The following is a 27555-nucleotide window of genomic DNA, read 5'->3' on the forward strand; positions in this document are numbered from 1 at the left end:
TTGTCATAGTCAGACACAAACAGAAAGATAGGGGCAGGTATCGATATATCACATTTTATTGGGAGCCATTAGACTTAAGGAAAACCAAACTTTTTTTTCTCTCAGAAGTACAAGACTTGCACACACACTTCCCATCACATCAAGATCAATAAAAGCCACTGGCACGCACCACCAATGATCTCACCCATTTCAAGCGCCTGATTCACGCTCTAATGCCAAATAAGTGTGATCCCACGCCTGCGCAGATCGCGGGACTATCAAATTGCAGGTTTCCTCGCACTTTTTGCACAGGTTTTCTGTTATAACACCGCATTTCACCGTGAGTTTCCTCCAAAGCATGGTCTCAACGAGGGTTTATGGTAATGCAGCCCAAGAGGCTTCACTTGAATGACGTGTTTTTGTTCAAGATTCAAATTTGTCATACAAGATGTGTTAGATGTTTGGTACAATATACACATAAAATTGCTGAAATATTCCCCTAATTTCAAAACGTCTTGCTAACCCATAAACCCGTGCAAGGTTCTTTGCTCCGATGCACAACGTGCTAACCGAGCTGTCTGTAAGAAATACGTCAGCAGAAGAATAAAAAAATGCCAGCAGGAGGAAAAGGCAGATTTGCCGTCGCGTCTTCTTTTTTATAGCATTCGGGAGACTGCTTTTTTGCAGTGTCGATATTTTTCAATAACATTTGGCTATCACCTGGAAATAAGGAAAAATGTCCCGTTGACAACGAATGCCGCACAGCCTGAAAGTGTTCACGCTTCCGTTCGCGACACGCATTCAGCATCGAAATCTTACGAACAGCCAACTGGCCTTCCGCGGATTGTATGATATATGCCGCATCATCGCTTTGGCGAATGTATCAGCGGCCATGCTGCTTTTGACCATAAGCAGAAAACAGTCTGTAATATAACGGCAATCCTGTGACGTTTCTATGACGACATCAAGCCAAGGTGACTTTGAAGTAGTCTCCCATTGAACTTTTTCACACTTTTGCGGACGTTTAACTCAAGAACCAGAGGGTTTTGGGTCTTAGAAAGGGCATGTCCGTGAACTGCATCAAAAGGTCCCCAAGACGGCTATTTCAGTTCAAAACCCCATGTAAAGGTGGAGCACTCCCCTTAATCTAAGGCCTATCGACAGTTTTGCTCCATCCCTCCCACCCGCGAGCTGTCCCAGCGGGCCGAGTCGGACGCCGGAGACGCATGGGGCGGGGGCTAGCGCCGCGAGAGGCGGGTGGTGGTCCTCCACCGCGTACGATCACTCTTTCCCCACAGGCTGAGGGGCCTGCTGTCGCCGGGCGACGGTCACGTGTGGGCGGGACATGCCTGGCGGGTGGTGGTCCTCCGCCGCGTTCCCCCACAGGCTGAGGGGCCTGCTGTCACCGGGCGGCGGTCACGTGTGGGCGGGACATGCCTGGCGGGTGGTGGTCCTCCGCCGCGTTCCCCCACAGGCTGAGGGGCCTGCTGTCACCGGGCGGCGGTCACGTGTGGGCGGGACATGCCTGGCGGGTGGTGGTCCTCCGCCGCGTTCCCCCACAGGCTGAGGGGCCTGCTGTCACCGGGCGGCGGTCACGTGTGGGCGGGACATGCCTGGCGGGTGGTGGTCCTCCGCCGCGTTCCCCCACAGGCTGAGGGGCCTGCTGTCACCGGGCGGCGGTCACGTGTGGGCGGGACATGCCTGGCGGGCGGGCGCCGACGCAGCGCTAACGCTGCTCTCAGGTGCCCTGTGGGTTGTTGGTGGAACTTCAGTAGCCGCGGCCTTCCGCAAGCGCGGTGACGCAACGTAACCAGTGGGAGCGGGGTTTTAGAGACCATGCCTCTTGGAGGTGGCGGGGGCACCCTGGAACACAGGGTTCCAGAGGTTTTTGTGGTTAGGGCGTCCGTGGGGCTTATCAAACACGAACACTGTGTACCCAAGGTACAAACATGGGTTTAATAGTTCCTCCAAATGAAAAACACACCTTAAACAGCGAAAGGGACCCGTTAGCTGGAATGACCACGTTAGATCTAATTTGGTTTCCCGAGCGTAAAACCGAACACGCCACTGCACAGGAGCACATAAAAGCGTCCATCTCTCCGACCCCCGCAATAGGCGTCCCAGCCCAGTCGACACAGATTGCGAAACACCCGACATTTGCTCATTGCAATTGTAAGTTACAATTGTTGGCATTACCACTGTTCAATTCACAGTAACATTCTCCGCTCCACCGACGCCAGTGCGAGCCAGCAGCTTCGCTTCAGGCTACCGGCGTCGACCCAGTGCGTGGGACCGGATCCATGGCGATGAACGCCGGATAGCGCAGGAGTCAGCTCCGTACCTAGAATATCACCCGGGTGCCGCCCTTCCCCCACGATCGCACCAGTCATGGTAGCGCCTGGTCCACGTGGAGCCGACGTTGAAGCAACCGCGACAGCAAGGCAAGTGGCTAGGGGCCAATTTCGTCGTCACGGGTATCACAGGAGTATTTCTGCCGAATGTTGCGAGAGGTGCGACTGCAGACGGAAGAACTGTCCGCACTACGGTTTTCTTTTACGTGCCGTGCCGTTTGCTGGCTGTGATTAGATGTGCTGTGCTGTGTGGTACTCGAAAAATAGATACCTTTATTTACACAATAACAGCGTTAACGACTGCAGTAATCACAACAGCAGCCGCGTTGCACATTTCCGGTACTACATCAGCGATGCAAGTGACAATTTTGAACTTTATGACGAGCTCTGTAGTGCCTGAAACACAGTGCTTCTGCCCACTTAAGTCCACAGCACTCCTGAAACCTTCCTCGTAGAGCTATTCTTGCTACACTCCTCACGCCTTCTCTTGCACTCAAGAGCCCGAGAGCCCTCGGGATTCGGGACCCCCCCGCGCCTACAGACGCCGAGCTCTCTTCTGCAGACTCCTTCGCCGAACGACCGAGATTGTATTCGTTCTGCGGCACCAGCCTACGCACTGGCTGGGGTTTATTCTCCCGCAATGATTCCTCTCATGTTAGAGTCCTCAGTTGGATCTCGAGCGCCAGTAGGATTTCAGAGATGCACGGAGGAAAGATCAAACTAGTCGGCGCCGCCCGAGGGTCGCATGGGGATTGTCGTTTCCGCCAGACGCCATTTCTATATCGGTCCATCGCTTTTCTCCTTTTCTGCGGCACTCGCTACATCGTGAGGCTTGTGGAAATCTTCCTTTCTGAACGCCGGCCGCCATCCTGACGCACTGTCGATCCCGCTGTGCGACGTCGCATGAAAAACCCCCCTCTCAGTCGACCCGTGTTCAGCGCTCACAGAGACGGCAGCTTCCAACAGTCCTGCCCTCGGCGACCTCGGAACAGTCCTTCCCACGACCACGTGACATTGTGGCTTCCGCAAAATGCAGCAGGCGGCACCGGCTCAGTCATAACCATGCCGCCGACTCGCCAGTATTGAAACGAGAAGCGTCAAGAACACGATGGGAGGGGCCGGGAAAAGCCGTCTCGCGTCCGCCGGGTGGGCCTGTGGTTTAAAACTCCACCACTGCGCAGCATTGTCACGTTCTCCTCCACGTCACACCGCGGAGCACCGCCAGTCAAACATCACATGACCATGTATTGGCTGCTAGAAAGCCTTGATGGGAGGTGGAACGCCGCGATACCGAGCAGAACCGACAACAAACACCTGTAACGACCGAAGTACAGCTTCAAACAAAGAACTGCTGTCAACGGAAGAGGACGGTAAGCCGCCACCGAGCCCCCAGGCGATCGCGCCGGCCCGTCGCTGATTTGTCTCCAGCGCCTCACCTTTGTACTAATCTCACACGGCGACGGGCCGGCCGCCACAGGCCCGGCCGGTTATCACGAGGTGCGCACACGCATCTCCTTGGTCAGCGGCGGCACACGGGGCCGTGGGTCGACGCGCCGCCGGCCACTCGAAAACACGCAACGTCGCAAGAAATGGGGGGGGGGGGGAGGAGGGGCGCGCCGCCGCGTGCCGACACGGCCGGCGCGCGACGCGGGCCGTAGTGGGCCCCAGCCGCGCGCCGCCGCCGGTGCACCTACAAGCCGCGCGCGAGCGCGCCACACCGAAGGCGCGGCGAGCGGAAAAGCGCGCGCCCGCGCCGCGGGGCGCATGTAAAACACAGGAAAACCATTGCTTCAGCGTGGATTGACGCGGTGCGGCGCAGCGGCTGCCGCGGCATCGCCGCTCCTGGACCCGGCGCGGGCGCGCGGCTCGCGGTAATATCTCCCTCGGCAAGAGCGCAGTAATATCGGGGACAGGTGTGCGCTTGGGCGTCGGCGGGACGGGATTGTCGGGGCGCCGCCGGCCGCGACCGGAGCGCCTATCACAGTCGGGCCGGGGCGTGACGTCACTCGGTGACCTCGTTCTTGCTGACACAACACGGCAAGACGCCCGACACGTACGGCCGAAGCGACGAGAGCCGGCTGTTGGCAACGCTCGACGGCGTGGCGGCGCACTGTAGCCTGTCCTGTTCGCCGTCAGATGTCAGCACCTCCTGATCCAGCCGCTCGTTGTCGAACACGTCGATGCTCTGCACGTTGGTGGCGTTGCGGCGGCTGCAGATGTCGGCCATGCGCTGCCAGTGGCGCCGGTTCGTCTTCGTCTGGGCGTACACCTCGTCAGAGCAAGGGAACAGCGAGCTCAGCAGGCTGGGAACGTGACGAGCGCAGCGTCAACGATCTGCTCACCACCCTGATCTGCTCACACCTGCGTCGCAGCCGGCTCCCAGCGTCCGTCATCCCCCTCGAAAACACTGCCCCTTTAAACGGCACCGCCCAGACTTGCGGGCCGAATGATCCAACGTCACCAAGTCAACAACGCAACTCTTCCGTCAACAAAGAGCACGCATGGCAAAGCCAGCACGGTCCCGAGCACGGCGCGTCTCGTCAGCACGTGCTACAACAAAGAGCAGGCCCGCACCTCGCCACCGCACACGTCCGAGCGCTGGCTCTCACCTGTAAACAGGCAGCGCAATGTCGTCCAGGAACTGGATCTGCAGCTTCGGGATGAACGCGCGCTCGCGGTCCATCATCTCCGACGGGTCGTTGCCCATCTGCTTCTCCATGTCGCCTTGCGAGAAGAACTCGCGGTACACCAGTTTCTGCCGGACGGAGGTGGACGGTGAGCGTCACCTCACCTCGACCTCTTTCAACGCTGTTGTCCAAGTCCAGGGGGCACAGCATGTAGAAGGAGCAGTTCGTGATGCCGGATGCATGGCACCAGACAGCCACTCAGCACGCCACTACAGAGCCGGACGGCGGCAGCGGCCGACTCAGTCTCCAGCCCACCGTCGCTGGCGGGGGCGCTGCTCAACAGCCCCGGGCCATCCCGCCGACATGCAATCATCACATGCAGCTGATCCCTGAGCACAAGCGAGTGGGTTCCGACGCCCTTGCAAAACCCATATGGACAGGACTTAACAATGCAATGGAATGTGGTGCTTCCATGCGTTCAACAGGGAAGTGTGAAGGACTGTGTGGCTTCCACACACAAGACACTCACGGCTGGGGCATTGGCTGGCTTTGCGTATGGAAGGCCACGGAGTGAATAAACTGAGAATAGCGTTCTTTTTTGGTGACTGGTAAAAGTCAAGGAAAAACGTTAATGCTTTCGCTGCATGCCAGCCACAGTAAACTAGGCTAAGTATCTGTGTAGTTTTCCGGCAGACAGTGGGCGCTCACTGGGCGAGGGTGCGTGGGCGCGTGGGGGAGCCTGCTGACTGCTCTGCCCCAGACCTCGGTCGGACGGAGCCGCCTTCCGCCGCGTTCCGCCCGGTCAGTCCCCCCGCTGCGCGCCGAGCAGGGGCCTCACCGCCGCCTAGGGTTTCCCGGCACGTAAAGCCACCCAAGTCGCCTCGTGCACGCCCACACTTGGGCGGCTTCTCTTGGGCGTAACAGCGGTGACGTTGCGCCGCGTCCACGGTCGCGGCATGACGCCCACGTCACGAAGGGCCGGCCCTGGTCCGCCGGAGCGCGGCATCGTCACGAACCCTCGCCAGCCCCCTCCCCCTCCCCTCCCAGACAGTCCCGTTGGAGACAGAGACTGAAGGAGAGTGCGCAGACTGACGGAGAAGTCGCCACATTAGGCTGTGGAGCCCGCTCCCGCAAGTCGCGATGATCCAATGCCAGTTCAGTGAGAAGAGACTTGTGAATAGTTTTAATTTCTCCCTTACGTGCCTCACATAAGCAATGCAGAAGTGGAAACGGTTTGAAAACAGCTACAAAACCCAGGATTTTTTTCACACGGACTTAAGTGTCCTTATAATGAACGACATAACAAGGCTTACAAAATTGTGACCAAAGGAACGCTTTGTATGTAAAATCCTTGGTTACTGTTAGCAACGCATCCTGGTCATCACCCTACAGTATACCTGAAAAAGTTCGTCTAGGGAAGTAGCAGCAGTATCTCATACCTTAAAATGCCTACAATTCTGCAATTTTCAGCACTCCATCACCACGTGTCCGACACTATGTTGATGAGTTTAAGATACGCTATTGAACCCGGAGGTTTCTTGGCATATCACAGATCCATAGTATCATCCGCTGCTAACAATGATAAAAATGATAACGTGTGATGAGCGGCGTCTGCATCCCGGCCGCTGGTAGAGTTTGAGCCATCGCGTTATATACATAGGCATTCATCTAAAGAAAATAAAACAACACCGCAGGCTTTCTGGCGATCAGCATCAACGGAGCAGCGAGGGTAAGTGCAGCTGCTGAGCAGCAAGAGCCGCGAGTCTCCTAACGATACACCGGACTGGCGTCCCTTTGATCACTCCGTTGGATCTTTCGCGAGGCGATGCGCGCGTGCTCCGGCGGGCGCCAGGCGCTCGCGACGCGTCCATGCTGGGCTGCACCGCGCTCCCGGCTTCAGTGCGTATCCCTGAGTTCAAATATATTTGACACTTGCATCACTGAGCAGAGCGAACCTATTTCAAGGGCTGACTACTCCATAATTCCAGACAGTTAAAGTAGCTTTAGCAATCTCAACACTGTCTGACTAGTTAACATGAATCGAAAGCTTCGCGAAGTTCAAAACTGCCTGACCAGTTAATATAAACTGAGAGCTTCACGTAGTTCAAAACGTGGCCATTTAACCTGATTCCGCGCGTTTTGCCACGTGATAAGGTAGCACGTAAGGTAGGTCTCTTGTTTTCCCTAGAAACAGTTTCGTTCTGTTCCAGTTTTGTCCTGGAGAGCGCTGAGTGATCCTCAATAGCAGAGGTCAGTTTCTAGTTAAAATATCAATAATTTGAAGATGTTTACAGGGGGAGTCAATGTTCCGGATGGATCTGCGATCCAGTCAGTGCTGCTGTTAATGTAGTTCGATTTTCGTACAACTGCCATGGTCTAGTAAGTAATATACACCTGTAACAAACGTCACTGCTGAGCTGATTTAGAAGCATCATACTGAAGCCGATAGCCGTGCAACGTGAAGAGGCGTAAGTTTTGACAAAGCCGTTCTAAAGCTTTTCAAATAATTTGATTGATGCATGGCAATGATACCAGCAAGGAAGGCATGAAGCTACAGGATTTATGGAGCAGCCTGTTGAGAGTTATCATTTTTACAGCAGACCTTTACTTTACTAGTGTCCAGAAGACACTGAATGAATAAAGTAAACATTGAGATGATCATGATTTGGGCTTTAGGGCGCGCCGACTACAATGATCATACGGGGTCCATTAAAGCAATATGAGAGAGATCACTGATTTCACCTACCAGAGCCCCAATCAGGTGGCCGAGAACCCTTCATCAATCGGCATTTGTTCGTGACGTTTCTGCCGCCGTCCACCGCCTCGCTAGTACCGTCGTCCCCAGTATCTCCCCAGCGTCCGTCCCCGGTATCTCCCCAGCGTCCGTCCCCAGTATCTTCCCCAGGGCCCGTCCCCAGTATCTCCCCAGGGTCCGTCCCCAGTGCCTCCCCAGGGTCCGTCCCCAGTATCTCCCCAGCGTCCGTCCCCAGTATGTCCCCAGCGTCCGTCCCCAGTATCTCCCCAGCGTCCGTCCCCAGTATCTCCCCAGGGTCCGTCCCCAGTATCTCCCCAGCGCCCGTCCCCAGTATCTCCCCAGGGTCCGTGACCCAGTATCTCCCCAGGGTCCGTCCCCAGCATCTCCCCAGGGTCCGTCCCCAGTATCTCCCCAGGGTCCGTCCCCAGCATCTCCCCAGGGTCCGTCCCCAGTATCTCCCCAGGGTCCGTCCCCAGTATCTCCCCAGGGTCCGTCCCCAGTATCTCCCCAGCGCCGCGGCGCCGCTCCGCCACGTACCGCCGCCTTTTTACTGCTGAGCCAGCGCTTGGTCTGGTCGGAGAGGTCGGCGGACGTCATGAGTAGCGAGCGCAGCAGGCGGCGGTGGCGCGGTTCCGACGGACAGTACCCAGTCGCCGCCATCGCCTCCAGCTCCGGCATGATGCGCAGGTGCTGGCTCAGGTCCGTCGCTGTCGGCCGGGCAGCCGGGCGCGGTCAGCGGCAGCAGGGAGCAGGCGAGCGACGAGCGGGAAGCGGTGGCCAAGGGTGGGGAGCGGGTAACGGGAGACGGTGGAGCGGCTAAAGCGGTCAGGGGTGGGGAGCGGGTAACAGGAGACAGCGGAGCGGATGGACCGGTCAGGAGTGGGGACCGGGTAACAGGAGATAGTGGAACGGATGGACCGGTCAAGGGTGGGGAGCGGGTAACAGGAGACGGTGGAGCGGATGGACCGGTCAGGGGTGGGGAGCGGGTAACAGGTGCACAAATAAACATTAGAGAGGTGGAGCGGCAGGGAGAAGGCCAGAATCGGGACATGGAGAGGGTGGGCAATAGGTGGAGTAAAAACGCACGGACACGGTCAATGACTCAGCGATGCGTGTATGTGGTCGAGCCACACCGCCAACGTTATCACGTCAGTTCGTAGCCCCCATTGCAGAAGCGCGCATTTGGACACAAAAACAACAAACGAGCACAGGGCACGAACGAGGCAAGATGAAGGCGAGACAGAGACAAAGTACGCAATAAACGAGATGGTGAAAACAAAACAAGTGGCTATTCGGAGTCACCGCCAGCTCATCGCTCCACATACTACGAGGGGGGAAAGGACCAGGTCGGCCAGTCAGCACTAGCAATAATCACACACCACCAAATATGTCGAACTCCACGACGGAACAGCATTACGACAAGAAATGACAAGAAACGACAGAAGTAGACACACCGCGGATGTCACATACGAGCCAGGGATAGCATATCCAGCGCGCCGAACAGGAATAACCGCATTAATAATGCGGCCCACTTTGTTTTGAGATGTGGGTGCTGACACCGAACACGGCCTGGCACCACTTGGCATCATGTCAGAGACTCGACTCGAAAGTTCGGAGAGAGGTCGCTCGAAACACCAGCTGCACTCCTGCACGACACACGGCACACCCGTGCGGTTCAGCAGCGACTTCGGTACCACCCGACCAACATCGGACGGCGTGCAGCTGACATCGATCCACAGGGCTCTCCATACACTGTCGGTACCGCTCGGTGTCCGGGGGAAGGCGACGGCCGGGGCCGGGGCCGAGCCGGAGAGCCACCGACGATTCCCCCCGGCGGCCGGCGTCAGGCAGCGCTGCCGGGGTCGGCGGCACGGCGTCCGGTCCGGCCCGAGTCCCGTGCCGCCGGCGCACAGCGCCCGCATCCGAACTCCCGCCCCGGCCGCGCCCGGTCCCCACAGACGCCCATCTGCGTCCGCCGACGCTCCGCGGAGGGGGCACGGGACGCACGACAGACGCGGCACCACTTGCCGTTCTCACCCACCGCCACGTCCCGCACGCATGACACGCACAGTCATCGGCATGCAGCACACAGCGCCAGCGGAGAGCCTCGCCGAGATCGCCGCCTCTCCCTGGCACCAGTCTCGGCGCCGGACTCGGCGGCGCGGGCCTCACCGAGTATCATGTCCTGCACCATGTCCAGGCAGTGGGTGTAGTCCTTGCGCGGCAGCTGGCTCAGGATGTTGCAGCCCTCCTGTGTTCAGGATACACATGGACTGCGCGAAGTGGTGGCGCTGCAACGGCCAGCGGCGTCCGTCAGCGCGATCCGAGGCGCGGGGCCCAGACGGGGGTCGCGCGGCCAGTACGGCTGACCGCGAACGCCGCCGCAGCCATCTGCTCGCCGACCCCCCGGTGAGAGTTACCAAGGCGATGCGAGACCAGCGCGCTGTTTGCGCCGGCTCGGAGCGTGACAATCGGCGGGAGAAGCCGCGACGCTAATGGTTGCCGGAGGCCTCCTCGCGCCGCTGGCGCCCGCAAAGGCCAGCCAAGCCGACGCATCAATAAGCGAAGATAACGACGCGCGCTGCGCCGACATCGACCAGGAAGATTATCACGGGTCGCGACACTCGGGGCACGGTGTCACGGATCAATACCGCGACGATGCATTAGACGGGAGACCGGCGCCGTGGAGGAGAGCGCCGTCGGCACAGTTGCCAAGGCCCTGGATTAGTCTCCAGCGCTTGAGCACACCCAAGGCGCAACGCCGCCCAGCCAAACACCCCGGAGGGCGCGGTCACATGAGCAACACGTCCCCTACGCCACCGGCCCGTCCCGACGCTCCGCGCACCGGTCGTCATCTGGCCGACGGCGGGGCGGGCGTGAAAGAGTCCGAAGAGAGGATGAGAACAGGCGCACGCGCCACCTCAACCCGCCATCTCTGATCCTCGCCAAGCTCTGCCAGAAGAGCCAGCGCTGCCGCCGACAGGCCACGAGCACCGGAGCTGGCCGAGACGCTGGGACACCGGACCTCGCACCGGACCAGGCGGAATGGCGCCGCTAGGTGGCACTGCCGCACGAGCGCGCTCGTCCCACATGCGCCTCGCTACGTGTCCCCCCGCGGCGCACCCGACAACGGGCCGGGCATGGCGCGCACATGTAGCCCGACCGAACCGGCCGCGCTGCACCGAGCGCCGCCGGCCACAGCGGCCGCGCGGGGCCTCACCTCCATCACACTGCCCTCGGACGAGTACAGCGAGGCCAGTACGGAACGCGACGCCACCTGGAAGCTATTGGTGGTGCCCCGGTGGTCCAGGTCGTGGCAGAGGCACGCTGTGAGCAGCGACAGTGCCTCCAGCTCACTGGAAACGGGAGGCAAGCAGTCAGCCACACCGCAATACGGGACGGGGAGGACTGCTGCCCGGCTCACTTGAGACGGGAGGCGAGCAGTCAGTCACAACGCAGTACGGGACGGGGAGGGCTGCTGCCCGGCTCACTGGAAACGGGAGGCGAGCAGTCAGTCACAACGCAGTACGGGACGGGGAGGACTGCTGCCCGGTTCACTGGAAACGGGAGGCGAGCGGTCAGTTACACCGCAGTACGGGACGGGGAGGACTGCTGCCCGGCTCACTGGAAACGGGAGGCGAGCGGTCAGTTGCACCGCAGTACGGGACGGGGAGGACTGTTGCCCGGCTCACTGGAAACGGGAGGCGAGCGGTCAGTCACACCGCAGTACGGGACGGGGAGGACTGCTGCCCGGCTCACTGGAAACGGGAGGCGAGCGGTCAGTTGCACCGCAGTATGGGACGGGGAGGACTGCTGCCCGGCTCACTGGAAACGGGAGGCGAGCGGTCAGTTGCACCGCAGTACGGGACGGGGAGGACTGCTGCCCAGCTCGCTGCAAATATGCAGGGGAGCAGGAGAGGGGGAGGGGAGCATGCATCACACCACAGGCGAGACGACGATGAAGTGCACCAGCTCACTGGAAACAGGAGATGAGTCCGTCACGCACAGAACCAGAGGAAAGGACTGGCGTGTGTCTCCCGCTTATTGGATACAAAGGAGACGAGTCAGTCACGCGATACCCAGGAGAGGCGGCACGCGTCTCCAGCTTATTGTAGCCAGAGAAGCGAGGCGCCCATGTGCCTGTCCCGCAGAGACGAGCAACTCAGGCCACACGTCTGTGGGCGCTGCAGGGCGCCGCGTCACCGGCGCGACGTCATAACGGTGCTGGTCATCTCGGGACAGCGCCAGGGGCGGTGGGGCGAGGCGAGCGACGCCAGCGGGCAGGTGACATACATCACGGTGGGTGGCAGTGGTCACACAAGGTCGATGGTGATGACGGTTTGACTTCATGCGCGCTGACTGCCGGTCACACGTCATGACGTCAGCGGGCGGGCTGAACCGTGCCGAACATTGCGGCACGCTAAACTTTTATCTCAAATGCTGCAGGTGGTCTGGAATTCCGTGATCGGACGGCCAGGTCAGGGTTTACACAGGAATCGCGGCATAACGTGGGCTGAGATTCCAGACATCCATCTCTTCGAAAACGTCGATTTTTTAACGCAATGGATGAGCATGACGGAAAAGCTAATCTCATGCATGTTTACGTCGACCGGAACTCGTTCGGGACTCATCATTAGTCGTGCGTTCACTTCTTTCTATCCAATGATTGAAAAGACGAAGCGATGGGACATCGAGAAAGACCGGCAAAATGGAGCGCTGCACCGTCAGTTCCTTCCTCCAAAGGCGAGGCAAACAAGGTGAGGAAGAAACGTCCCCCCGACCGACCGCACCCCGCACCAAACCGGCCGCCGTTCCGCGCCACCCACACCCCAGCGCCCCGCCGGACGATCGGCGCATCGGCAGGCTGCGAGGCGCGGAGACAGTGGTAATGACAGGGCCGTCATAACACACGGCTAGTGCGGCCGCCCGGCCGTCCCCGGCTGCCACCTGCGCCCGGATCGGCTCGACACCCTGCTATTGGGGGCGCCGCCGCCGTCGGCCAGTGCCGCCGCCGGGCCGTCCTCGGCTGCCGCCCGCGCTCGGATCGGCTCGACACCCTGCTATTGGGGGCGCCGCCGCCGCCGGCCGGTGACGCCGGTGACGCGACAGCCGGACGGGCCGCAGCCGCAGCCGGTGATTTCCAGTCGCTCCAACGGACGGGACCAAACAAGATCGGTCGTGTCGGGGTCAGTCCACTGTCGTGGCCACCACTCATAGGTTTTCGGCAAATTGCGGCGCTTTTAATAGAACGCTTTATTGCGGCTCTAATAGCCAAGACTTGACGTTTATTGAAGCGCTGAGAGATTCGAGACGAAAATGATGACGGTTCTTCGATATTGGGACCAGAATAACGCACAACCTATTTTGCCCCACGGGGTTCACCATAACTACCTCCATTGATTTTGGCCACAGTGGAAGCTCTGACGAAGACATGGGTAGACCCGACCAGAAACGTTTTTCAGCCTGGTCTTTTCAAGAACAATGCAAAAATTGTAATTCCTGAAGCAGACTTCGGGGCCCACAAATGCTATACAACGGAGATACTGGCTTCGCGGTACCCTACCGCCACCACCTTCGCAACTGTGATATTTGCCAACCTGTTGTAGAACCCTTGTGCCCATTTCAAAACACAAATTCTGGAGAGTAAGTACGTCGCAAGACACTGTGTTTGGCAAAACGAATGGCACATGGCAATTAAAAGTGGCACAGTTCTAGGCATACAACTCAAACACGATTTTTGGTGCACCAGTTAAATTGCACGTCCTTTGGAACGGAAAGGCGCATCGAAATTGTAGAAGCGCATAATATGCATGGGACCTGCACGCAAACGAGGATTATCACCAGTCCATCTTATCCATTGTTGTCCGAACATGCTCCCACCACCCAGTATAACAGCCTCTTAACTTTCGTAGCCAAGCAGTATCTCACACGGAACGGTCGATGGAACCATTCCTGGAACGTCCCCAACGCGACCTCCACACACATCTCGCGCGGCAAGCTGCTTCCACTGTGCAGCCCTCCCGGGAGAGTGCTTACACGACAAAGAGCACCAGTTACAGCGACTTCCGTCGACACAACATACGGCTGTAATGCCCGCCGGCCGGCGGCAGGCCCCGCGGGCCACATTCTCCGCCGGTCGGTGGGCGGGATCCCGTCCGGTAACGGCCGCGGAGCGTGACCCGGGCGCCGGGCGGGCCCTCTCCGCCGGCCCGGCCCACGCCGACGACGGCGAGGCCGGCGCGGCAGAGGCCGGCTCGAAGGCGGAAGCCCGGGCCGGGACGACACGCCATCCAAGCTCCAGAGCATTTCACTCTGAACGTCGCAGCCCGCAGCTGGCATTTCCCCAGCACTCGCTGCCTCGGCCGTGTTGGCCCGTCGGCAGGCCTCTGCTCACGGCCGTCGCTGTCGGTACACACTGCTCCAATATTCGGCCACTTGGGTGCCTCTCCTCGCTCAATATCGGCCAATCGGCACCGAGCTGGACGGCGGTCAACTCGGCATGAGACACCTCGGGCTTGGCAATCGGCCGGGCAGGTCAGATGTCAAGGTCTGGGATCAAGGGACAACGGCTTGGCAGCCAACAAGCCGTGCGTGCAGAGGCCGTGGGGGTGAGGCGGAGGAGGGCGGAGGCCGTGGAGGCGGGGCGGGGGGGGGGGGGGAAGGGAGCCCGGAAAGTCAGAATTCTGGCAGTGTGGGTTCCTATCAATGTCCCGCACAGCCAACTGAATGAGCGTCGGACCCCGGTGACCACACACGCCAACAGACGCGCATCGCCATGTGAGCAGGGCCGCCGCGGCACCTGGGGACGGACGCCGCGCCGCCGGCCGGCGCAGCAGCGTGTCAAGCGCCGCCCACCGGCGCAGGGTCGGCGCGGACCGCCTCCTCAGCCAAGCAGCGGCCTCAGGCGGCGGCCAACAGCGCTGCGACTGTGGGACCGTTTTTTGTGGCAACAACTTGCGGTGCGGCGGACATCCGGGTCATGCCGCGACCACAGCTCAGCATTGCGGCCCACAAACGGCGACGTGCAAAACCCCGTGGAGTCCAACGGCGCAGCGCAGTCAGGTGTCGGCTACAGCGAGTTCATCGCTGAGCCAGACGCCCTGACAGACACACAGATTTGTTGAGGCCGGTCACGTCTAGCTGGCCGCGCGGCTGAGGCAACGGCTACGCGAAAAACAGCAGCCGAGAAAGGGCGCCGTGTGGAGGGACATCGGCCGTGCGTTAGCCGACGTCACTGCCACTGTGAAGCGGACGACGGATTTCTCGATTGATTATCGAATGTCGATGGTCACGTATTTGTCATCGCCAGGACAACCAGCGAGAGACAACGCAAAACAAACGAGCCTGCCGGTTCGCATGCACCGCTGAGCAGCCTCACCCCTTCAGCGAGCACCACTGGGGACTCACTCGAGGCGTTTGTCCTCCACCAGCTGAATGTTCTTCAGCGTGAGGTAGGCGAAGTGAGCGACCGAGTAGGCGTGGCTGAAGTTGTGGTACGGCGGGTCCCTGTAGCCTTTCCGCACCATCAGTACAAACCTGGAACGGCACGTGGCGTGGGCTTAACTGGAGCCGCTCGACTGCCCGCCGCGTGCTCGAGGGACACGACAGCGGCAGAGCGCGCAGGGTGGAGCGCAGCGGCGGACGGTAGACGTGGGCGGTGGAGCGCGGCGGTAGAGCGTGGCGGTGGACATGCTGACGTCAGTGGAAGGTCGCCGCGGGAGCGACAGTGCGGGCGACAGAGAAGCGACAGTGACCATGCGACCGGTGGACCGGTGCGACAATCTGGCGCCGCGAACGACCTGCACTACGACAGTGGCGCCACCGTCCACGCTACCGATCATCACGCCCGTGACAGTGAGTGCACGAGACCGCCACGACGGTGACGGCGCGTTCGCGGGAAGGTCACAACGGGTGAACTGTGAATATCTGGTTGTGGCGTGACCGTATTGTTCACACGCCACATCCTGACACCGCGAGATGACCGCGCCGAGCGTCCGGCGCAGTCGCCAACCGCCACATCCGGCCGCGCCACCCGACCAGAGCACAACGTACCGTCACCAGACGACATCTGCCCCGCGTGCCGCCTCGCGCACGGAGCGGCACCGACGCGTCTGCGGTGCACAGGCGTCCTCACCTGGCCAGCGTGCTGCGCTCGATGCGGAAGCGCTCCACCAAGCCGAGGTCCTCGTACATGCTGATGACGGCCACGGGCCAGCGGCGCTCGTCCAGGTCGCGCGGGAAGTGCTCCCAGGCGGTGAAGGCAGGCGCCAGACGCGTGACAGGCCCCGGCCGCTCGGCGCACAGCTGCTCGGTCTCCTCGCGCGACACCTGGCGGCGCGGCCACCGGTCAGCCAACCAGCGGCGAGACGAACATCAAGCAGAGGGTCACGGGGGGAGGGGGAGAGGTTAGAGGACGAAGTGGAAGGCAAGGTGGAGGGCGGAGCGATCGGGGTCGGGACAACACCTGAGAGCGGTGAAAACACGTGCTGGACTCAAGGCACCTGGCGCACACGAGTTACACGAACGCAACGCCTCCGTGTCACGATACTGAAGGCTACACAACTCGACAAAACACCAACACCGCTCCACTCCAACAAATTGGCAGCAGCCCGTGCCGCGAGCAACAGCATCGCAAGCGTGCCCGACACAAGAGCTTCCACGCCACGGCCCTTCCCCCGCCCCCACTACGCGGTGCCACCGGGCACACCCATAGGCCCCACGGCCCCGCGCGGGCACGGGCGGCGCTCTTCCGCGGCGCGCGGCGCGTCTCGCGTCCCCACCTGCATGTGGTACATCATGAGCTCGTTGGAGAGCTGGACACGCTCCTGCGTGTCCATGACCTTGCGGTACATGAAGGAGTTGACGAGCGCGATGCCGCAGTAAATGGCGAAGGCGCGCGCCGCCTCCTCGTCGAAGCTGGTGAACCACGGCCCGGTCAGCTTGTTGCAGAGCTCGGCCACACCCAGCACCTCCTTCTCGTCCTTGATGGGGAAGCAGAGGATGCTCCTGTCGACAGAGGAGCACGGGCGCTGTCAGCGGGGCGGCCGGGCCCGGCGCTGACGCCGCCCCGCAGGACGGGGCGTGCAGGGCAGGACGGGAGGGGAAACCCCGCGCCGAAAGGCAGGGGGGCTGTGGCGAGAGAGCGCGAGGCTTCCGGAGGAGCGGAACCATCGGGACACGACACAACGCAGTGGAGAACCGAGAGGTGAAACAGCCCAGCACGGAGACGGAGCAGACCAGCCGGCAGGGAGGCCCGCCGGCCAGGAAATGCATCCGGTCATCGATTGACACTATCTGGTCAATGTCAGCTGTTCTTACCAGCGGCGCTGGCAGATGGCACAGGTGGACACAGGCGTCATGACAGATCAGGAGCGGAGCATACGGGCCTCGCCAACACAAATGGCAAATACATTATCTGCGTCGGCTACCCCAGCTGCGACGCATAGGTGACCTTCCCGCTCCCTTCACGAGCAGCGGGCCGATAACGGCTGGTGCTTGACACAAAAGGTTGGAGCGATATTGCCAAACAAAGACTGCGCACAAAAACACCGGTGGAGGAGAACAAGAAGCCTTGCGCCAGGCACGCTTCTGATTTGGTTCAAGAGAAGCATATCTGACGCTCCCATCTACCAGCACGTCACAGGACCGACCTCCGCCTAACCTGCGTCTCCTCGCGCACCTCTCTAATACTCGCACGGACGCTTGGACGGCCCGCCGGACCGGAGCCGGAGCGCTTCCGGCGCGGAGCTGAGCGCGGCGCCGTCTGTCGCTTCTGCCCGGGCTCTTGCCGGCCGTCCCGGCGGCAGCACGCGGTGACGAACCGACCCGACCGCGCCGGCGTCAGCGATCGAACCCAGCCGGGGCCCAGAGCCACACTCAGGCACGCGCCGCGCAGCGTCCGTCGAGAGGCGCGCCACCACCGGCCACGGCGGCGCGTATCGAGCGGCGCACGGCTTCTCCGAGCAGACGGCGGCGGACGAGTGCCACAGCAGTCGGCCCACCGCCGGCCGCCAGCGCGCCAGCGCGCCAGCTCGCGGAAGGCGGGGATGCCTCAGCGCCGGCGCATCACGGGGTGTCCCGTCCGGGCAGAACCGACAGAGGCGCCAGCGAGCTTTCCCGCGTTGCGTCACGACGAGGACCGCCGTTTCCTGATGGGGCCGGTGCAGTGAACGTGCAAGGCGTCGCGCGCAGCACCGTGCCGCGACCGCACGCGCTTGGCCTACGTAGCACGGTCCACAACCCCACAGCAGAGCACCGCAGACGCCTGCACGGCAACGCCAGCCGGCACTACCCACAACACCGTCCGCCCAGCAACACTAACACAGCGGCGACGCAGCGGCGCCCACGCCGCGGACGTATCACCCCCACGCTGGCGCACGCACAGACTCCCAACCGCCTGCTTGCTCCTCCCGCACCGACTCACCCCCAGCCGGCCACACTCACCCGGCGGGCGCGCGCCGCCGGCGGCGCGCGTCCCCGGCCGCGCCGCGACTCGCTCTCTGCACGGCGTGGCGGCGGCGGCGGCGGCGGCGGCACGCAGCGCGCCGCCCCGGCCGCCAGCGTCGCCTCTTGGCCCGGCGCGCGAATCAATAGCGGGTCGGGCGGCGGCGGCGGCGGCGCGTGCCCCGGGGCGCCCTCATCCCGGCCGGGGACCGGTTCGGCCAGCGGACTCGCACCAAATCGGGCGCGACGCTTAGCGCATTGATTCGTGGATCGCGCGGGGGCGGGGGTGGTTCACCGACGCGCGCGAGAGGGTTACGACGTCACCAAGCGGCGCGTGCCGACCGCTCGGGGGCGGGGGGGGGGAGGGTAGAAGCAGTCGCGAGCGGCCGACGAGGGGAGAGGGCCTAGGACCGGCGTGGCCTGAAGAGCCGAGTGACGGGGGCGGCAGAACTCGCGTCTGCACACTGAGGCCATCTGGTGATGGGGAGGGGAGTCAGGTCAGTCAGGTCATCACATCCCAGGCCAGATGACTCCGGGCAGCAATTCGGCGCGATCTTCGGCACATCGTTAATCGGTGTGGCCCGGCCCGTTGTCCGCCGGGCCAGCTGGACACCGAGGGCTGCTCGTGAGGCATGTCAACACCCCAACTCACACTCGTCGGAGCGCGAGTGGTGACGTCTGACCTCTGAGTAAAGCACGCTTTACGCTTGGTCCAACACCGTGAGCCTCACGCTGTCAATCGTCCGAAAAGACAGGAGAAGCAGCAGGTCACTCAACACTCATCAGACGGTTGTAAGACCCTGACCCCTGCGATAGTTACTCGGTCAGGACGGTTGTAAGACCCTAACCCCTGCGATAGTTACTCGGTCGGGGTGGTTGTAAGACCCTAACCCCTGTGATAGTTGCTCGATCAGGGCGGTTGCTCGGACTCGACCCCGCGTGCTCGCCGCCCTTCCTTCACAGTCGAATTTTTTACCAAATGCTCTGCATGGACGACCCGTTACGCTAATTCACGCTGTCGTAAATATGCATCAACGTTACGAACGTACGTTAATGCAGATTTAATGCCCCAGCCGGGCCGGATTTATATGACGCCTTAACGTGACGGGAATACAGACATGGTGAGACAAACAGCTCGCTCTAGTGACAGCGGGGCAGCCACGCCCCTACAACCCCTCGCCGGTCCCACGGCCGCAGACGCCACCACCCTGTGGCTGCAACCTCACCCACACCGCAGCCGATAGACCCCACCTCTCCCCGAGCCCCCTGCAGCGCCATCTCCAGCCGCGCGCCGTGCGCGCAGCCCCGAGCCGGCGCGCCGCTGGCGCCACCTACCGCGTCCGGAAGCCGGTGTTCTCATCCATCTGGCGGTAGAAGAGCGGGTGCGCGTAGGCGTCGCGGATGTTGAGCAGCTCACCGGAGGCGGCCACCTGGCCCACGATGCCGGTCACCATCGGCAGCCGGATCTCCTCCTGCCGCAGGGCGACCGTCCGGTGACGTGACAGAGGTGGCGGCGGGCCGGCCGGCCGCACGACCGTCGGCGGCCGGTGGCGACATGTGGCCGCGGCGGCCCGTTCTGGACATGGTGGTGGGCCGGCCGGCCGGCAGGTGCGTGCCAGTGGGAGAAAATGCACGCTCACAAGGGGCAGGGTGTCGTGCAGACAGTGTGTCTACGCTGCGGATATTAAATGGAAAATAACATCTATAGAAACGATTTCGGGCGCTCAGTTTGGACTCCTTTCGCAAATTCCAGTTTCCTTTCTATGGGGGGATTTAATTTCTCCTGATTTCGATTTCCTCGGGGGCAAGGCCAGCGATATTTGAGGCTGCATGCCCGGTAGTGGCTGCCGGTTTGCCACTAGCCATCCCGTGCCGGATGCAGACGGAGGAGAGCGCCGTACGCAACAGTTGCGGCCGATTTGCATCGTCCGCCTCAATCGATGCTTTTCACACGTCGGGCGGCAGCATTGTGCGCGGGCTGCATCGATTGCGGCCGCCGGACGTCCGCCGCCGTTGGAGGGTGGCGCGGCCGGTGCCGAGCGGCGCCCGCCGCGGAGCGCGAGCTGCGCTCGGCGACGGACGGCGCCGCCGGTGGAGGGTGGCGCAGCCGGTGCCGAGCGGCGCCCGCCGCGGAGCGCGAGCTGCGCTCGGCGACGGACGGCGCCGCCGGTGGAGGGTGGCGCAGCCGGTGCCGAGCGGCGCCCGCCGCGGAGCGCGAGCTGCGCTCGGCGACGGACGCCGCCGCCAGTGGAGGGTGGCGCAGCCGGTGCCGAGCGGCGCCCGGCCGCGGAGCGCGAGCTGCGCTCGGCGACGGACGGCGCCGCCGGTGGAGGGTGGCGCAGCCGGTGCCGAGCGGCGCCCGGCCGCGGAGCGCGAGCTGCGCTCGGCGACGGACGCCGCCGCCGCCGCCGCGGTCGGGGGGCGGCTGGGGACGACAGATCGCTGGTCCCAGCTGGGGACGGAGAGCGGCGGCGTCAGACGCCGTGGGGCACGGGAAGGTACCTCCGCGGTTCTGTCCGGTCAGAGAAGGACCGACCGCGAGCTGTCGCTGGTCCGTGCTGATACGTGATGAGTGATGGGTTCAGCGCGCACGCCAAAAGCTCCGCTGTGGATGTGCGAGTTCAAAGCCATGCGTGCAAAGCACGAATGATTAGAAAATACGCTCATCAGGGCAAAAATTCCACTTGGACAACAGCCAACTGCGCTAGAGCATAACGCAAACAGACGAAGTGAAGTCGGTGCGGCAAAAGTGGCCCCACGAGGCATTACGACGCGGCAGCAGGAAAATGCCCAGAAAGAGATGCGGGCCTTCCCGGTGGAAACTGGGTTAGTGGGTCACACAACTTTCATATCCAGCCCGTCCAGCTCAACGTGAAGAGGCAACACGGCAACCATCCTGAGAATTGAGCATGCCGGCCGTACCGGTTGCTAATGCTAACGCAAGGCCCACCCAAATGGCATCCGCGGAAGAAGCTGTCACAAGACGGCAAGATCAAAGAGACGGTTGGTCACGAGGCGCCGAGACCAAAGGGGCAGCTGGTCTCAGGGCTCCTTGGCACGCCGGCGGCGCTCGGCCACCGTAGCCATGTCTCGGAACCGAAGCGCACTTCGATGACGCGCTGAATATTTTTGCCTGCCCAAGGGAAGCTATGCACCGGTGGCTCTTCGGAAGCCACTGATGGAATCCGTGAGCGGAAATTTATGACGCCAGCATCTGCCGGCACATCAGCCTTGAAAAAAACAGGGCCTCTCGGCTGCGCATGGCCTCGCCTTATTTCAGAAATCTTGTTGCCGTGTCGGTAAATCGTCCTTGATTTGATTAGCTCAAAAGCCGCCCGGGCAGCAACGAACTGGCCACGTTTGCTTTCCCACTGAGTAAATAACAGCGTAGTGTATTTTCGGCTTCCAATTTCCGGTCCCCACTTTCCGCCCGGCCCTCTGTCGGAACTCAATAAACGGCGACCCTCGTCCGCACGCAGCCCGACGCCGTCCCACTGCCGTCCCTCGGCGGCCTGGCTCCTGCAGCAGCGGGCCAGCGGCCGGCCGGGTCCGCCGGCAGCGGGCCGTGGACCGGTCTCGCCCCTCATCACGGCCTGTGCTCGACTCAGCGGGCGATGGCCGGCTGCAGCCTCAGCAGCGCTGGCCGCCGTCTCCGGGCCCAGGAGGCGCTGGCTCGGCTCGGGCACGCTCTGAGACCGGAAGGCGGTCTGCCCGTGTGCGCCGGAGCAACTGCCGGAGCCCGCCGCTCGGCCTGTGCGGCACGGAGGTCTGCAGGCCCGACCGACCGGCGGCCGCGCGGGACCCCTGGAGCGGACCGTCCGCCACCGCCGAGCCGAACCGTCCGACGCCGCCTGAGTTAGCCCACCAGACACTCTCCGGAGCCGACCCGTCTAGACGGAGCCACCCGGCTTGTCTGAGGCCATCTGTTGCCGTCTGGGAGCGCTTGCAGCCAGCCGGCCGGGCCCGACCGGGGTCGTGACGCACGCCGTCGACACCACCCTGTCGTCAGCGACCCAGCCGGGAGTGGGGCACCCTCCAGGCCGCTATCGATTTCGCTGTGACGGGTGAGGCGGTTGCGGCCTGGCGCCGCCCGGCCGACACCGGCTCCCGGTATCGCGAGCCGGCCGCCCCGCGCTCAGGTGCCGAGCGGCCAGGCGACGGCGCCCGTGACCGGTGCGCACGCGGGGTGCCGACGGGTTCCGCCGTTGAGAAGCGGGAGCGGCCTTGTCAATACCGACGGCGCTCCAGCCGCCGTCGGTAGTCCGCGGCGCCAGTCCGTGGCGCCAAACCGAATGGTCGCGTTATCGCGGCGGTCCGTCGCGCCGGCAGGCTTCGCGTCCGACCCCGCGACAGCCGGACGCTAATCACGACCCGCTGTCGGCGTGCACCATCTGCTCGGCCTGACAGCCACACCGAGCGGACCCCGCGCCGCGAGCGACTGGACGCAAGCCAGCCGCTCGCGGCGCGTCCGGCTTGCGGCCCGTCCGCCCCGACGCGGCGGCGGCGCAGCGGCGGCCGGCAGCGCCACGTCCCTGCAGATCAGCAGGCGGCGGCGGCGGCTCGGACCCACCCGGGCCGCCGCGTCATTCCGACGCCGGCTTCGTGTCGTCGCGCCCGCGGGCCGAGCAGCTCGGAAGCGCTCAGACCCCCAGCGGCATTCCGGCGTCGGACGAGCGTGTCGCCCGGCCGGGGAGCCAGATTAGCCGGCCGGCGCGCCCGGACCGCTCGCGGCGGCTCCGAGCGTCGGCCCAGCACGCCCGTCGGCGCAGCTCGCCGTCTCCTAGGCCGTCTCCGGCCGCGGCGCTCCCAGACGATAGCGCCCGAGCCAGACGGCTTTGGGCTCGCAATTCGAGTTCGCTCAGCGGAACGTCGATTCGGTGTGAGGCGGCCGGTTTCGTGCTCGAGCTAGGGGCGGCCAAGCTACTAACAGCACACACGGAAAGCGGACGACAGTAGGAGTGCAGAAGCTGTACATCCTGAGAGCCACGCCCCACTTACCGATCGTGAAAGCATTCGGGAACAGGGGAGCTCCACGGTTATTTATTCCATCAATGATTCCAGGCAACATCGATCTGTGCTGCACTATTCAGGCCGCCGACGACCCGGACAGACAAACTAAGCCCGGCACACCACACAGGCAAACAGCACGAAACACCCAGACTCCCCGACAACATCAACCCAGCGCGGACAAGCGGCGGCCGCGAGTGCAGCCCGCCATTCCCCGAGAAGCAGCCCGCAGCGCATTCCACACTGTCGCGAGCGACGTGGCGCGGCCACAGCGCCGTCGGCCGAGCCGAGAGGTGGCCCGGGCGACAGGCGCTCTCGCCGCCAGCCACAGAAGCCACAACGCCAGCACAAACTACCCGGCCGCGGCGGCCGCGGCCGGCGCGGCGGGCCGGGTCTGCCGCGCGCCGCCGCGCTGCCCCGGCCGGCCGCCGGTGCGGACCACACGGACAGGCCCGCGGCGCGCCCGCGCGCGAGGCCCGGTACTAACTTGGCAGTCGTTCCACGACGGCTGGCGCCGGCGGCGGAAACAGAGCAGACGGGGTTACCGAGGCGGCGGCGGCGGCGGCGACGCACGACGCGCTAGCGAGCGGGGCCGAGCGGGGAGGGGAGGGCAGGTCTGGTCACGAGCCGCTGTCGGCGCCAGCGGCCGGCGGCACAGGTTGTGAGCACGCGTCGCGCCACCGTATTGGGTGACCAGCGGTAAGCGCCCAGTGATCGGTCGTTTGATGGGATCCGGCCGTCGGACACAGCGCAGCGAATGTCGTTAGGAGGGAGGGCGGGGGGGGGGGGGCGGCAGGGGCGGACACAGCGCCGGTCTCTGTCAGGTCAGCCGGCGTGACAGGGTCACGCGACGGGCGCATGAATTCGTGATAGTGAGAACCTGCCGGTCTCCTTGCCAAAGCTGGTCCGTAGAACATGCTGATGGGCGGCATGGCGGCATGGGACACGTGCTGCACTGGCACATCGGAAACAATGTTGCAAACCAGGTCACAGGCAGGTGGGGTGGCCGGTAATCGTCACAGCCACAGGAACACGCCGAACAGTCTGCATTGGGGCGCAACGACGGCACAGGGCTGGACAACTGGACCGCTCCATGTTTTAACTTTTCTTGTGAAAACACGCGGGGTGCCACGCCACTTTCTGCACGTGAACACGAGTTCCGAAACACCCGATCAGGATCCGCTCCACTCCAGAAACCCTTTCCCGCACTGCAAGGTGAAGCGGTTAGGGCAAAACCGAGCTTCGCGTTGGGGCCTTCAGTTCAAAAAGGCTTCTAGAACTCTCAAAAGTTCGTTACTTTCTTTGTGACAACACGTGTGGCAGAAGCCCGATGCGCACACCACGTACGTCCGCCCGTAGAAAAATGGCTGCGATTACCACACAGAAGTCTTCACATCAGGTATGCCACTCGGCGTATTCACAATGGTGATACCTGAACACTCTACGACGTCACCAACAACCGTCAGCATCGGCACGGCTTTTCCCACGGGCAACTGGCGGCCAATTGCGCAGTTTTTTTTTTTGTAATCGCAATATTTGGCATTACGCGTTTCTTTTTGTGGCTACTCACTTCAGTGATAACGCCAATAACTCAAACTGCTTAAAATAATGTTGTGTTCAACCGCCGTATGCCAGCTCTTGGCACCGAAAAACGCCGGCAGCATGGTCAGACGACATTGGCAGTAAGCCTAGCCGATATTGTGTATACGAAGCTCTTCTGGTCTGACTGTTGTCATCGCTATTTGAGCAATGACCGACTATGACTTGCTCTGCAATACAACTACAGTGGCCGGCCGCGAGGATTACATGAAAACAATAACAACGAGCCAACAGCGCGGTCAGGGTACCGGCACAAACAAGCCTGGCGTGTGCGCATCGCTGCTGGTATGCCTGACAAGTCATATCTGTATCTTATATGCGTATTTGTCATCCATCTTTAACGCGACCTCGTTGTTTCTCGGGGTTTTCTCCGGTGTCCGTAACAACTAAGGTCACATAGGCAATGTCATGAGACAATGCCCTACACACAATGTTAACTTCAATCTGGATATGACCACATTCCAGTCATGCAGGGCGCTCACAAAAATGCGGTGCGGAAGCCTCAGTCGTGGTAAACACCTCTTACCGCTACGTTCCACTCTGCTGCCAATCTGCTGCGGGAAACGGATAGCTTCCTGGGCTTAGCAGCGCGGACATCGTGTACCATGGCCTCAGTTTTCTCCGGAGTAACCCCCTCAAGGGGATGTAGTTCTGCTTTTACCTGCGATTTCCCAGGGGCGTAACTTAGATAAAGGATGTTTGCAAACCTGCAGTGCGTAATGGCCGTCCATTACAGCAGCCCGTGTATCTTGCTCTTAGTAACAGGTATGCCAACCTCCATTCCTCATCGGCTGAATTAAAGAACGTAATGCCCTTGCTTGATGTTTGGAAACTGCGGAATCCCTCCCAACGTTGATAGTTGCCCAGTTTTGATGCGCTAAGTGAATACGCTTGAAGCCTCGTGCCACGAGTGGCCTGGCTTCAACATCACACGGGCTGGGCCTGCGCCAGCGATTGGCTTGGCTTTAATCGACACTCCGTCACGCTAACAGGTGGTTTCCGATGCGCTCGGCACCCGAGGACGTTTGGTCGCTGCTCAGCTGTCCCGGACTCGCTGATTGGTGACATTTGTTCCGCTTTCAATGCACAAGCCCAGCCGCGGCTGCTGCCCGCATTGCAGCAGGGTCCGATGCTGATTACAGCCATTTGCGCAGCACATACCAAAGCTTACAATTCGAGTCAATCTAGCATTATTTGGATCTTACAAGCAGCCAACAGGGAACCAAACGTAGCGATGGGATAATTTATTGTAAAAAAAACATAGGTGGCAGTTCAGACGGTCGGCTACCAGGTGGCTACAATGACTTCGATATTTGGCGTTGGCATGCCGCCGATGAGAGCGCACAGGCCAATACGACCACGATGTGCAATATGCCGCGGCCGCGCTGGAATGTGCAGCGCTTTACCACTCAGCTGTTGTGAGCCACTCGTAGACTTTAGAGCAATAATTGCATTATAATTTCGATCATGACTTGACAGACGAGTCCTAGTTCGGCACCGTGACTTGGTCAAGGCTGTTGGATGCGTCAGCCTTTCCAATTTCGTTTTTATGTCTCATGACAAGAAAAAAACGCCGCAGCACCATACGTGCTCAGAAAAGTTCAAATAGAAACGATTCAGCCAGCAATCGCCTAGCCCACTGAACAAGTGCATCACGCATGGACGCGCTACCGACATCTCGGCAGCCCGACCACCCGAGTCACGACCGCTCGGAAGCCCGACCACCCGAGTCACGACCGCTCGGCAGCCCGACCACCCGAGTCACGACCGCTCGGCAGCCCGACACCCGAATCACGACCGCTCGGAAGCCCGACCACCCGAGTCACGACCGCTCGGAAGCCCGACCACCCGTGTCACGATCGCTCGGCGGCCCGACCGCCCGAGTCACGACCGCTCGGCAGCCCGACCACCCGAGTCACGACCGCTCGGAAGCCCGATCACCCGAGTCACGACCGCTCGGCAGCCCGACCACCCGAGTCACGATCGCTCGGCGGCCCGACCACCCGAGTCACGACCGCTCGGCAGCCCGACCACCCGAGTCACGACCGCTCGGAAGCCCGACCACCCGAGTCACGACCGCTTGGCGGCCCGACCACACGAGTCACGACCGCTCGGAAGCCCGACTACCCGAGTCACGACCGCTCGGCAGCCCGACCACCCGAGTCACGACCGCTCGGAAGCCCGACCACCCGTGTCGCGACTGCATGCCCTTTGACTGCCCCGGGTCACACGGTAGCACGTGAGGTCACGGAGGTCCCGCCTGGAGGGGGTCGATCGCACTCGCCCGCCGCCCAATCCACGCCACTTCGTCTGGGCACACCCAGTGACGCCGACACGGGCCATCAGCCCCCTCCCCCCCCCCCGTGCCGCAGCCAACAATGACACCCTGACCCACACAGAGCACAGCACCCGTCGACGCCCCCCCCCCCCCCGTTCTCCTCCACACACACACACACACGCACACACAACGGATACACCGCACAGGACGCACACGCACACGTACACACGCACGAGACACAAGCGCGCAGACGCGCACCGAGGGCCACGGTCGACGGCGCCCAGCGTCGCCTCGCCACCGTAGGCTCACAGGGGCGACCTCAGCACTACCGGTCACGCCGCAGCGGAACAGTGCCGGCATCGACACTCACGATCTGCTCTGCCTCGTCGGCCACGTCGAACACCTTGGCGACCAGCTCGTCGGAGCGCTTGTCCACCAGGAAGAGCGAGCAGCGCTCGGCGCCCGTCAGGTTGCGGGCCTGTGTCATGATCTCACGCAGCAGCACGGTCACGTCAC

At 62.1% G+C, this 27555-nt stretch overlaps 1 protein-coding gene across 1 annotated transcript; it reads right to left on the reverse strand.

Annotated features, from left to right (window-relative positions):
* Positions 1–4028: 4028 nt before the first annotated feature.
* On the reverse strand, positions 4029–27555 carry LOC119093789 (cGMP-dependent 3',5'-cyclic phosphodiesterase-like; the record flags this gene model as incomplete). Its single annotated transcript, XM_037216799.1, is given in 12 exon segments — positions 4029–4633; positions 4940–5085; positions 8250–8419; positions 9885–9963; positions 9965–10003; positions 10933–11068; positions 15120–15248; positions 15847–16040; positions 16493–16718; positions 19491–19627; positions 23650–23670; positions 27410–27555. Coding segments are annotated over 12 exon segments (1724 nt in total), but the record flags the coding sequence as incomplete, so codon positions are not given.

The sequence above is a fragment of the Pollicipes pollicipes genome, unplaced genomic scaffold (assembly GCF_011947565.3).
Source record: "Pollicipes pollicipes isolate AB1234 unplaced genomic scaffold, Ppol_2.1 Scaffold_4002;HRSCAF=4701_pilon_pilon_pilon, whole genome shotgun sequence".
NCBI lineage: Eukaryota > Metazoa > Arthropoda > Thecostraca > Pollicipedomorpha > Pollicipedidae > Pollicipes > Pollicipes pollicipes.